This window comes from Hemitrygon akajei, chromosome 9 (genome assembly GCF_048418815.1).
Source record: "Hemitrygon akajei chromosome 9, sHemAka1.3, whole genome shotgun sequence".
Taxonomy (NCBI): domain Eukaryota; kingdom Metazoa; phylum Chordata; class Chondrichthyes; order Myliobatiformes; family Dasyatidae; genus Hemitrygon; species Hemitrygon akajei.
In genome coordinates this window covers 134,166,534-134,178,724 of record NC_133132.1, presented here as the reverse complement: position 1 = coordinate 134,178,724, position 12,191 = coordinate 134,166,534, and the positions used below count along the sequence as shown (strand labels likewise).

The 12,191-nt window shown below is 40.0% G+C and overlaps 1 protein-coding gene across 6 annotated transcripts; it reads left to right on the top strand.

Annotated features, from left to right (window-relative positions):
• The first annotated feature begins 256 nt into the window (after positions 1–256).
• zpax1 (zona pellucida protein AX 1) lies at positions 257–11,629 on the top strand. Of its 6 annotated transcripts, XM_073057020.1 has the most exons (22): positions 257–503; positions 587–645; positions 723–815; positions 2,065–2,189; positions 2,572–2,712; positions 2,815–2,895; positions 4,027–4,194; positions 4,317–4,413; positions 4,833–5,050; positions 6,190–6,343; positions 8,065–8,279; positions 8,357–8,471; positions 8,541–8,743; positions 8,822–8,939; positions 9,018–9,184; positions 9,270–9,346; positions 10,186–10,313; positions 10,527–10,716; positions 10,789–10,933; positions 11,008–11,101; positions 11,170–11,268; positions 11,344–11,629. In XM_073057020.1, the coding sequence occupies exons 1-22, from the start codon at positions 424–426 to the stop codon at positions 11,460–11,462; spliced, it is 2,886 nt and encodes a 961-aa protein (XP_072913121.1). In that variant the 5' UTR covers positions 257–423; the 3' UTR covers positions 11,463–11,629. The 6 variants fall into 6 exon arrangements, 5 of the variants coding, with proteins under 5 accessions (XP_072913121.1, XP_072913120.1, XP_072913122.1 ...); XM_073057019.1 differs by having other exon boundaries at positions 8,822–9,184; XM_073057021.1 differs by lacking the exon at positions 11,170–11,268 and having other exon boundaries at positions 8,822–9,184.
• The last annotated feature ends 562 nt before the right edge of the window (positions 11,630–12,191 follow it).

Here is a 12,191-nt window from a genome sequence, read left to right as displayed (position 1 = left end):
TTGGGCTTGTAGTCCATATGTTTTGTTATACTCGTAACAAGAGAATTGAGCAGCGGAAGTGCCGAGTGTTCAAGTTCATCAATCGCTGATAGTCACGGGTCACCTTGCCGTTTGCGATCAATTCCTTGACAGTGCGCGATACTTATTTGTGCCTGTATTGTTGGCTTTCTTCCTACGCAATAGAGACTGTTCTGGAACGTCGATCCTCTGGGGTGATTCTCCATCCCACAGAGAAAGGTGAGTTAACCCCAGCACAGGCAGAGGGCAAAGCCATGCCGTGAGGGCATTGCGCACCCCTCCCTGGCTGCTTGCACCGGCACGTGGGTCACGTGCTCGCCGCCGGCCCGCTCCGGACCCATTTAAACCGCACGCAGCGTGACATCGTTTCCACGCACTCGCTGGGTTCATTGCCTGCTGTTCCTCATGGGAACGAAGCAGCAGAACGGCACAGGCACCGCCCGGACCGACGAGGTCTGGACCATGACGCCTGCACTGTTACTCGGGTGAGTCTCGCAACGTGACGGGGACGGTCTGCGAGGAAGACGGAGTTTGCCGTCTCGCTGATGTGCGCTCGTTTGCTTGACAGGTTGGTACTGGCGGCGACTGCGGCAGCTCCGGGCGCCGGGATGCAAACTGAGTCTGCAGGTCAGTGTCCGGGTGAAACCGTCGGGAGGGATGGTCAGGCGCTATCCTTAACACTGCCGTGTTTTCTGTTTCTGCAGATTTTGTGAGGACTGAATGTCGGGACAGTGTCTTTTGGATTGGACTGGACGCGAACTTTCTCGCTGGGAAAGTTTGGCAGGTTAACATTGTTGGTGAGTTCTCCGCGAACTGGAGCCTTGCTTCCGGGGAACGGCGTTCTACTATTGAGCCCAGTACCGGGCAGGCCGATCGACACCTCAATCCGTAACTTGTGTAACTTTACTGTTGTTACGGTAATAACCTGAAGTTGAGCAATCTTATTTGTCAGCGGATATTTGAGCTGTAGGCCGTACTTTTTGTCATGGCTCCAGTGATTCAGGTTCGATCCTGACCTGCGTTAGCTGTGTGAAGTTTATACAATATATTCTTCCTACCGTATTCCGCTTTCTGCCTTTGGTATAAAGCTGCTGATTGTGAACTAACGGGCTACTGTAAATGACTCCTAGTGCAGAAATGGTAAAGGGGACGCTCCACACTTTGACCCTTCCAGTCCTGCACTAGCTCACAGCAAGTGTATTTCCTCACTAATTTGTCATACAATGTATTCTCCCCATCTGAGAAATCGGCTGTGGAGGAATTAGAGGGGGTGTTGATGAGGGAGGAAATATTGGATTTTTTGTTGTTTCAGACTGAATAACAACCTCAAGTTGTAAGAATGCAAGAAATGCAAACACAGTTGAATAAACATTTGAAAGGAAGCCTGATTTACTGACAGTGGAAAATGGTCGGTCATGACTTTTTAAAAACGTGGAGTATTTAGAAGAAACAGCTGGTGTATAACTGAATAGATTATTGGCCACTAGCATTAAAAAAACTATGGTGGAGAGGTGGATAGAAACTGGGCACAGTATTCAGCAAAACTAATGGAATAGGCTTGGAGGCCATATACATAATTGTAAGCTAACTGAAGGTGTCCAAGTAACATTTTAAAGTTGATTAAGGCGAGTCAGCAACTGAGAAGTTGGATTTGAACTTTTTTTTCGAACTACAGTTAAAGTATTGCCTGTATTTTGTATCTGGTGGATATTTGTGCAGCATTGTATAATATTTCAAACCTCTTCTCCCATTTCACCTAATTAAGAACTTGTGAACAATAAAATGGATATAAAACAGGACCATGTAGTGTGGCCTAAAATTGCTTTTCATTTAATCTATTCTGCAAGCTATCAATTATTGCAGGAAGCATAATAAGCCTTGTTTGTATTAACTTTTGGAGCAAACTTACTGAACTTTTTTAATAGAAGAAATTCCACCACTTTTAAATACTCAGGGTATGTCTCCATCTTTATTTCGGCACAGAAGCAGTCTTTGGCATTGTTTGCAAATATGAATAGCCCAAACTCTGGTTGTTTTTGCTTTCAGATCAGTCTGGTTATGTCTTCTCTGTTACACCAAAATCTGCTTCACAGTGTGGTTACACTCTCATAGTAGATCACCAGAATATTGAATTCCGTGCCTCCATACTCAGCTGTGGTGTGCATATCCTGGTAAGTAGATTCTACAATGTTCACTTGCAAAAAACAATTTAAAAACCAAACTTCAGTAAGTATTTTTATGGTTTCATTTTGATCTCTTAAGTCAGTTTAATTGCAATTAATGCAAAAGAGTAGGGAGAAGCAATGGTTCTGGTCATAAATAAATTAACAATTCTTATTTCTTAATTTTAATTGATCCTGTAGAATTAAGGCAACTGGGAATGATTGCTACATACCGCCTGTGATTCACTGACAAACATCCAGTTGTCACAGGTTGAAGATATAAATGAAGAAAACTAAATATAGGAGATGGTGAATGGAAGTTCTATAGGTGACCTTATTAACTGTGTATTAACCATGCTGGTGCAATGTATCCACTCTAATTTCTTTCCAGAATGATGAGCAGTTTAATCTTACTGTGCAAATACAAGTGTTAGGAGCTGACATGGGTGCTTCAACGTATAATGAAACTCTGTCTTGTATGTACTCTCCATGGGCTGGAAGAGAAATCTTCTGTGAACAAAATTACATGCAGGTAACCATTAAACAATTCACCAGATTAGTAAATGGTCACAACCTGGCTGTGAAAACAACAATGAAAATACACTAACCTCTGCTTTTCAATTCTTCTTCACAGGTCTCTGTACAAAGAAACATACCAACCATTGAGGAGGATTATGTTCAAGATGCTGAAGATTGGGCTTTGGCAATTCCAGAAGTAGGTTTTTCCCCTGACTGTCTTGCAAGAAACATATTTTAAATATTAGAATAAGGAGGCCATTTGTTCACCGATGGATTACTTAACCACTTATTTGCATGAAATATTATCTGTGCTTCAACAATCTATTATCTCAGTGTTGATACTCGTATGTGGAATTCAACTCTGCCTTCAACAAAATAAATGGGAACGAGACTGTCCCCCAGAAAACAAATGGGCTCCTGTTTAATACGGTGTCCAGAAGTTGATTTTTATTCTGTCAGTTGTGTGGGTGGTGGTGGAGCAGAATAAATGGTACCTCGCTATTCTAGGGATGGATCAAAAGCATAGGACTGAAGAACAACTGTTGGAAAGTTTAGAGGATAAACTGGTCCTTTTTTTTCTGATGGGAGGGAAGCAATGAACAGTCTGCACATGCATGTAATTTTTGAGCTTTATATTATTATGGGAGCTCATTTGTATGTAGGGTACCATAATCCAGGTGTTTGTAACCAGTCGTGGCCTGTATTGTTCACCAGTTGTCAAGCAATGTTTCAAGACTAGTTTCTTACTTTAAGAATAGAAATTAAAGCATTTCTTTCAATTTGTTCTATATAGTATCTGAATGTAATAGTAATAACAATGCTGTTGTGCCTTAAATATTTTGATAATCCTTTCCTCACAGATTTGTATTTAAAAATAAATGTTTGCCCAGAATAAAATTTAGAAGCATGTCATGCTTCGAGCAACTCCCGTTTCTTGGAAAATGCGCCCAAGAGTGTATGTTAATGTCATTGCATCTCTACACAGAAGCACTTGTTTAAACCTTGAGGAATCCACTCAATCGGAAGTTTAACAGATTTCTTGATGCATGCCAAGGTCACTAAAGGCACCAGTTGCAGAACTAAGCTTCTAAATAGAGCGTAATAAAGCAGTTTGCTATTGCCTAGATCTATGCACCCCTAACTGTGCTTTGACTCCTACTGCCACTTTATTTTCCTGCTTTTTCAAATCCTAAGTTTTTCAAGTAATTTCAAAACTTGAGCTGAATTTTCATCTGCACGTGCGTTGGTAAGGAACAACAATCGGCATTACCTAATAATCCTTTGGATGGCATTTGAGAGAATCAATTCCATGGTCTTTATCATCTAGGCTGTTGATGCAGAAAGTGGAATATGGCAAGTAGTATTCCATACGTCTAGTGGCAAAAAGAGTATGACAGTGAAGGAAGCCCACCAGTTGAACTATGGAATCAACACCACTGAGACTCGTATTTTGTTCCGTGCTCCATATCACACAAAGGAGGCTGAAGTAGTTTTGGTAAGTTTACTAATACTTTCAACTAATGTACTTGAGGGTGGGTTGAAAGTGGGGGGAAATATAATCTCTAATAGTAATCAAGAGTTTCATAATATTTGCATGACTACTCCCTTTACATTTAGGTCCATGAGGTCCCCTTGTCTGTAATAAGATCAACTAGCTTCTATAGACAGCAATGGATGATTCTGCTAATTGATACTGCAGTAGCTTGCCCTGTTGGTAAGGATTGAAACATTATACTATGAATAGCACCTAGATTCTCTGCTTTCTTCTACCTTTACATATCAACTTGTACAAAACTGAATGATCAAAATTTATCCAGTGCCTAGAATAGACTAATGTGTTCATGTTATAGGCCAGTAAATCTGTATACAACTAAATTTTCTCATGTCCAAAAGTAATTGCCATTGAAAATCGGAGATTAAATTTTGCTTGCTATAGGTTCTCCTGTCCACAGCACCTGGGGACCATACTCCAGGAGTACTGTTTTCAGTATTTGTGAGGTTTTCTCACTTTCTCTTGCCCTGTAGCCTTAATACATTCTAAGATGCTTTCTGTTTTGATCCTCTTATCAAAAAAATTGCTGCCATGGAATCAATTGCTTGTCTTGTGCCTTCCCCCACCACCCCTCCTTCTAGATGGTACATCATTCACTGATGACCTAATCATCTGGACACTGCCAAGAATATTCACTCCGATTGTAACCAGTGAAGTTCATCAAGACAACAGCTCTATGGGAGTAAATGGTATCAAACTGGATCCAGAAAGTATGGCTGAAAGAAATTATTCTTTAGAGAAAAATGACACCTCCCTTTTTATAAAGGTTCCAATTGGTGCACAGGATGGATACTACAAGGTTGGTTAAATTTAGCTTTTCTTTGTTGGAGTGGATGTGCCAGGAGTAATGCATCATGAAATTTGGTCAATAAAACACCTTTGGATGTAACTTAGTATCAACTCAAATTTGACAACATGAAGATTGGACTCCTGCATTCATAAACAACTTTACAAAAGAGCATTCTGTGGGATTGTGGGTTGATTTGGGTGTGTTGTAAACAGTTTGAAGCAAAGTCAACCAATTCCCATAGACCTTGTCTCCTTAAGATGTGTAAACAAATAGTTTAATCAAAAGCTATATGTGCTTCCTCATAATCCAATATTACTTTTACTAGGTGATATTGAAGGGACAAAACCAAAACTCAAACTTAATAAATATCAGAAAGAATTTATAAAAATTGCGCTGGCTGTAGCCAAAAAGGCTATTGCAATTACTTGGAAATCAGATACATATTTAAGTATAGACTGTTGGAAAAAAGAAATCTATGGCTGTATTCCATTAGAAAAAATTACTTATAACTTAAGAGATAAATATGAAACATTTTTGAAAATCTGGGGCCCTTATTTACAAAAGACAGGATTAAATATATAGGTGCTCTGAAGAGAAAATTAATGGCTACTTGGGGAAAGAAATAAATACATATACTAAAGTTATTAAGAACTCCATGGAGCATGTGGAGACCTTCCAACAACCAGGCACTCTTTCTTTCTTTCTTTTCTTTCTTTCTTAATTTTTTTTATATAGGGTAGTTAGGGGGGAGGGATTAAGGGGAGGGGGGAAGGGTCACATATCCTTTTTTCTTCACTTGTAATCATTTAAAAATTTAATTAAATAAAATTTAGAAAAAAAAAAAAAGCTATATGTGAATCTTTATCTAACTATTCTTGCATTCTCTAATAGTTGGTGCTGTATCCTAATAAAATCATAATTCTGCATCCAGACCAATGGACATTATTTGGTCAATATCCAAAAATCAGATTGGCACTTAATACCTTCTCATCTGCACATTAATTCTCATTATCAGCTTCGGTGCTACCAATTGGCAAGTTGCAGTGTACCTTTCTCAAACTGGGGGGAAAAACTGCCATATTTAAAGCAGGTTTTTAAGTTGTTTGAGCTTGAAGTCACTTGGTCCTAACAACTGAATTGTTTTTCAGAGCTATGTGGTGAATGGTCAGTATGGCATCAAGTATAGCATTAATCTATTCTTGGAACACTTGTGGGAAGATGACACCTGGGAACTGAATAAAATGAACGTTGTCCATCCAGTGACCACTCCCTTTATTCCTAAGCCTCTAGTTTACACTGATGGTAGGTATTGTGGTAAAATGATATCTGAAGTTTGTGATTTTTAAAAAGGAAAAGTCTCTTGAGCATTTTCTAGTAGTGCTGAGAATTTTTGTGCTCAACTCCAACTGATTTGATGTCAAGTAAGGATATGTGCTGTTTTCTCCTGCTATTAAGAGAACAATAATTATTAATGGCTGCAAGTGTGGGAGAGGAGAAACACCATGGCCATCCAACAGATGCACCACGTAATCAGGACATTATGCTTGATGACTAGGATATCAATAGACAATAGGTGTAGAGGTAGACCATTTGGCCCTTCGAGCCTGCACCGCCATTTTGAGATCATGGCTGATCATCTACTATCAATACCCGGTTCCTGCCTTGTCCCCATATCCCTTGATTCCCCTATCCATAAGATACCTATCTAGCTCCTTCTTGAAAGCATCCAGAGAATTGGCCTCCACTGCCTTCCGAGGCAGTGCATTCCAGACCCCCACAACTCTCTGGGAGAAGAAGTTTTTCCTTAACTCTGTCCTAAATGACCTACCCCTTATTCTCAAACCATGCCCTCTGGTACTGGACTCTCCCAGCATCTGGAACATATTTCCTGCCTCTATCTTGTCCAATCCCTTAATAATCTTATATGTTTCAATCAGATCCCCTCTCAATCTCCTTAATTCCAGCGTGTACAAGCCCAGTCTCTCTAACCTCTCTGCGTAAGACAGTTCAGACATCCCAGGAATTAACCTTGTGAATCTTCCTCTACAGCCAGGATGTCCTTCCTTAACCCTGGAGACCAAAACTGTACACAATACTCCAGGTGTGGTCTCACCAGGGCCCTGTACAAATGCAAGAGGATTTCCTTGCTCTTGTACTCAATTCCCTTTGTAATAAAGGCCAACATTCCATTAGCCTTCTTCACTGCCTGCTGCACTTGCTCATTCACCTTCAGTGACTGATGAACAAGGACTCCTAGATCTCTTTGTATTTCTCCCTTACCTAACTCTACACCGTTCAGATAATAGTCTGCCTTCCTGCTCTTACTCCCAAAGTGGATAACCTCACACTTATTCACATTAAACGTCATCTGCCAAGTATCTGCCCACTCACCCAGCCTATCCAAGTCACCCTGAATTCTCCTAACATCCACATCACATGTCACACTGCCACCCAGCTTAGTATCATCAGCAAATTTGCTGATGTTATTTTCTATACCTTCATCCAAATCGTTGATGTAAATTGTAAACAGCTGTGGTCCCACTACCGAGCCCTGTGGCACCCCACTAGTCACCACCTGCCATTCCGAGAAACACCCATTCACCGCTACCCTTTGCTTTCTATCTGCTAACCAGTTTTCTATCCATGTCAATGTCTTCCCACCCCCGATGCCCTGAACTTTGATTTTACCCACCAGTCTCCTATGTGGGACCTTATCAAATGCCTTCTGAATATCGTGGTGAAGCTGTGGGCAATGCTGGTGTTGATAGGGAGGAGAACCTTTTTGTTAGTGTATACATGGAGAAAAGTGCTTTGCCTTGTAGGATTTGACTTGAAGCTGTGTATGAATAGCTTGCCATGTATCTGTCTCTTCCATTGCTAAAATTCATTTGGAAGTATCTTAGAAATTGACTACAATAAAATTAGATAAGGAAATTGTGCTGCAGCAGTAAAAGGTAACAGTATCAAAAGTGTGTGTGTGTGTGTCGTTTCTTCAAGAGTCCAATTCTATGTATCTCTTCCAGATACCATTCCAGAGCAATGGCTATTTAATGTATCACTGGGCAACTTTCTTCCTGATGTGGAACTGCAGAAGCTCACTCTGGGTTCTCTGTCCTTTCCTGTGGATGAAGAAAATCAATTTTTTGATGTATACCATGGGAGAACCCCAAATGAGACTACCCTCAGTAAAATCTTTGTTCTTGAGGTTCCAATGGAGTCTCCAGTTGTGGATAGGAAGGTAATGGACTATTTGTTATATATATATTTCAATGCTGTCTCAACAGCTATTAAGTCTTGTTCATTTTATTCTTTTAGTATATTGGAGATGGTGTTGAACAATATACTCTTGACATCACCTACACCTTGATAGTGGTGCCAGAAGATGAAATATTCACCCATTCTGTTCAATTAATACATAAACACCATATAGGTGAGTTAATGTGGCTTTGTTCTTAAACTGAATTCTCACAGCAGAGATTAAGCAACTTTCCTCCTGCAGTACTTCCTGTGGCAAATGGCTTTTGTGATGAGGAGAAAATGACATTGGTGATTACTCATGGAACCTTGGATCAGTATTGGATCCCCTTCATTGGAAAAGTGCAGCTCTCCCTTCACTCTGGACATGACAGTTATATTATGAGAGAGAATGACACCCACTTAACAGTCACTGTTCCACGTAATGCAGCTGAGGTAGTCCATGAGGTATGTAGTTTACCACCAAACGGTTTCTTACAACTGTTGGAATGGATTCATTTTGAATCGATTGCCCTTTCATTATAGGAAGTTGGCCACCAAGGCATAAGAAGTAGATTTGACTTCCAACTGAAGGATAATAAAAGCTTGGAGGTGCTAGCAAACTTCTCCGTATCCTGCAGCTTTCCTACTTCTGACTTTATAAGTAAGCTTTTGCCTTTGCATCTACACCAGTGGCTGCCTTGCACTATTGCCTTGACAACTATTTGTTTCTCCTCTTCAGCATGTTTCCCAAATGGCAAAATGGTAATTACAGCAATGAAGCTTGGAACACGGTTGAGAATGCACACGAATAAATTGATGCTGAAAGATCCAACTTGCAAGGCAAAAGAGAGTGAATCCCAAGCAGTCTTTGAATTTTCTGTAGACTCATGTGGAACAACTAGAAGGGTAAACAGTGGATGTCTGTATAGAATGCTGAGCCTGCAAGAATGTCTGGTCAGGCATTTAGTAACTACCAATGTTCTTCCTTTAGTTTGAGAAGGATTACATGATCTATGAGAATGAAGTAGTATACGTGGGAGCCAAATCAAAGAAGAAACCAACGTATCGGTAAGAATGAGAAAATAAAGATCAGTTCTGGGAGCAGATATGGCATATGGAATTCAACATGGGCAAGTGTGAGGTGTTGCAATTGTTTAGGAGGACAAATGCGTAGTTAATGGCAGGACCTTTAGAAGCACTGATCTTGGGATGCAAGTCTCTACCTTCCTGAAAGGCACAATGCAAGGAAATAGAAAAGTGGAGAAGCAGGTGTACGCTTCATTGCTAAAGGTATTGTGTATGATTCAGGAAGTTGTGTTTCAGTTGTATGAAGCTTAGATAGCCTGTACTTGCAATGTTGCATGCAGTTTGCTTAATCCATTACAGGAAGGATGTGATGACTTTGGAGAGGATTCAGAAGAACTTCACAAAGATGCTGTCTATATTAGAAGATATTGGCGTAAAACATTGGACAAACATGGGTTTATTTTGTCTGGAGTATCAGAGTTTGACGGAAGACTTAAAATTTATAAAATTAAGCCATAAATGACTTTTTTTTTCCCGCCCTGGGTAGAAATTGAATACTAGAGAGCATATAGTATCCTTTGGGTAGGGGAGAGGGTCTGTGCAATTTGAAGTCAATGTGTGTGGGTCAGTTTTTAGAGGCAGCTGCCTGGAGCATGCTGCAGGTGAGCAGTGGAAGCTGATAAAGTAGTAACATTCAAGTGGCTTTTAGGTAAGTATGGAGGCATGGAAGGTTACAGATCATGTGCAGGCAGAAGGGATTCATTTGTTTTGGTAATGTGCTCAGTGCTGATGTTATGAGCAAAAAGTCCTGTTACCTGTGCTTTACTGATATATAAAGTTTCTTTCACATCTGTGAATAACTGCACATTTTCTCCAACTAGACTTGCAATATCTTGTCGTTATCCCATAAATGATTCTGTGCATCTTCAGTTTGAGCATCAAATTAATCCTCTACCAATTGTTATGCCTGGATTTGGACCTATCATATCAAGTATACAACTTGCCAAAGGTAAAACTCTTGGGTTTTAATAATTATGCACAACGGCAAGTATTAAAGGCATTTTAATAACCATCTGTGACTTGTCAATTTGGTGATACCTTTAAAGCACAAATACACAAGTGGGAAGAAAGGCAAGTTGTGACTATCTTTTCACCTCTTGGGGCCCTCCAAAAAACTTAAACTACCTACCCACATCCAGGTGTCTTTGTTTGAAATTTGCAGATGTATCCTATGCTATCTTGTACAAGGACAGTGAATATCCAGTCGTGAAGTATCTGGCTGAACCTCTCTACTTCGAAGTACAACTGCTGCACAATGAAGATCCACAAATTGAGCTTTTCTTGCAGTCCTGCTGGGCAACTGCTTCTCCAGAAAGAGACCGTATACCGCAATGGTCTATCATTGTCCAAAGGTATGTGTGAGCCTCTTCTGGTGCTGGGCAGTTGGCAGTTAACAAGAGGTGACTCAGCTATTTTGTTAACAGCTGTGAGTATGAAGCTGATCCGCATATGACCATCTTCCATCCAGTCTCGAGGAATGAGAGGGTCAGGTATCCTAGTCATGTGAAAAGATTTGAAGTGAAGATGTTTGCTTTTACCATGGGAGATCTGAATATCTTATTGAGAGAGGTGAGAACTGTTCTTCATAAATGTGCTCTGAATTACTGAGCGATATCTAATGTTTTCCTTGGGTTTTTTTTAAGGTGTACTTTCACTGCAGTGTAGTCTTGTGCAAAAAGGACCCAATAAATGAGTTACTCTGTCCTGGAAACTGTGTTCCAAGAAAACAGCGAATGGGTAAGTTAGCCATCTTCCCGGGAAGTTTGTTGCCAGTAACTTGGTGTTGATGGACTATGTAATTGCAGGTCGGAGTGCTGCTGGAGAGCACCGCTTGGAGGGATCTGTATCATCAGGAGCAGTGCTCATCTTGGCAGAACTTTCTACAGTAGAGAATGGGATGAGGGGTGAGAAGACATTCTTGAACTAGTATTAGAAGGTGGATATTCAGAAAAATAATTGTATTTTTTACTGCCCCACAGATACCCAAAGGGAATCTTATTCCTGGTCAGTGCTGCTGCTTGGAGGTGCAACAATTGTTGGTTCCATTGTATTTGGAATTCTTAGTTGTTATATCATGTGCACAGATTATTTAAAATAGATGTATTCAGGATTAAAATATAGCAAATCTTCAGTGCTGAATATTTAACCAATCCATTTTATGTGCAGGATGTTCTGTATAAGCCTGTATCCACTGAATGTTAATTCAAAAACTGTAACTTGTATTTGTGGGGAGAAGGAAATAAATTGCTTTTCATTAAATTTAAATCTTGTTTAGCATATGCTTTGGGGGCGGGGGGGTCTATTGAATCAAAATTCAGTGTTTTGACCTGAAGAACTGCTGGTCTACTGAAATGGAACTAGTATAGAATTAAAAACATTTGTCAAGTTTCAGTGGGTCAAGACTAAATGCCTCTAAATCTTGAGACAGGCTATTAATCCACTTGATAAGGTGAGGCAACTAATATTTTAGTAAAACTAATTTCAGTAAGGTATTTTGCTATCTAAGTTATCTGGCTGGTGAGAAATGTGAAGTAAATGTTGTGTCATGTATACCATGTGGATTAGGAGAAAATTAAAGGGCTGAGGCTTCAGTGAGAATTTTGAAATTCTTTGAAAACTGATGAAAACTGAATCTGAAACTTCAATCTACTGCAATCATAATCAGTTAAATTGTAGAACACATTGGCATTCACCTTGAGTGAATAGGAAGACAGCATATCAGGTAGTAAATACTTTGGAGCAGAACAATTTATACCTGGAGGAAGTCTGCATAGTGGTGATACTTTTTTTTTTTAGTGTAAAATGATACACTTGGTGATGCATGTTG

Excerpts from the sequence above, each read along its gene's own strand:
- zpax1 (XM_073057019.1), top strand. The coding sequence starts at position 424 with ATGGGAACGAAGCAGCAGAACGGCACAGGCACCGCCCGGACCGACGAG. Across the intron at positions 5,051-6,189 it reads CACAGGATGGATACTACAAG|AGCTATGTGGTGAATGGTCA; the intron begins GTTGGTTAAATT and ends ATTGTTTTTCAG. Across the intron at positions 6,344-8,064 it reads GCCTCTAGTTTACACTGATG|ATACCATTCCAGAGCAATGG; the intron begins GTAGGTATTGTG and ends TATCTCTTCCAG.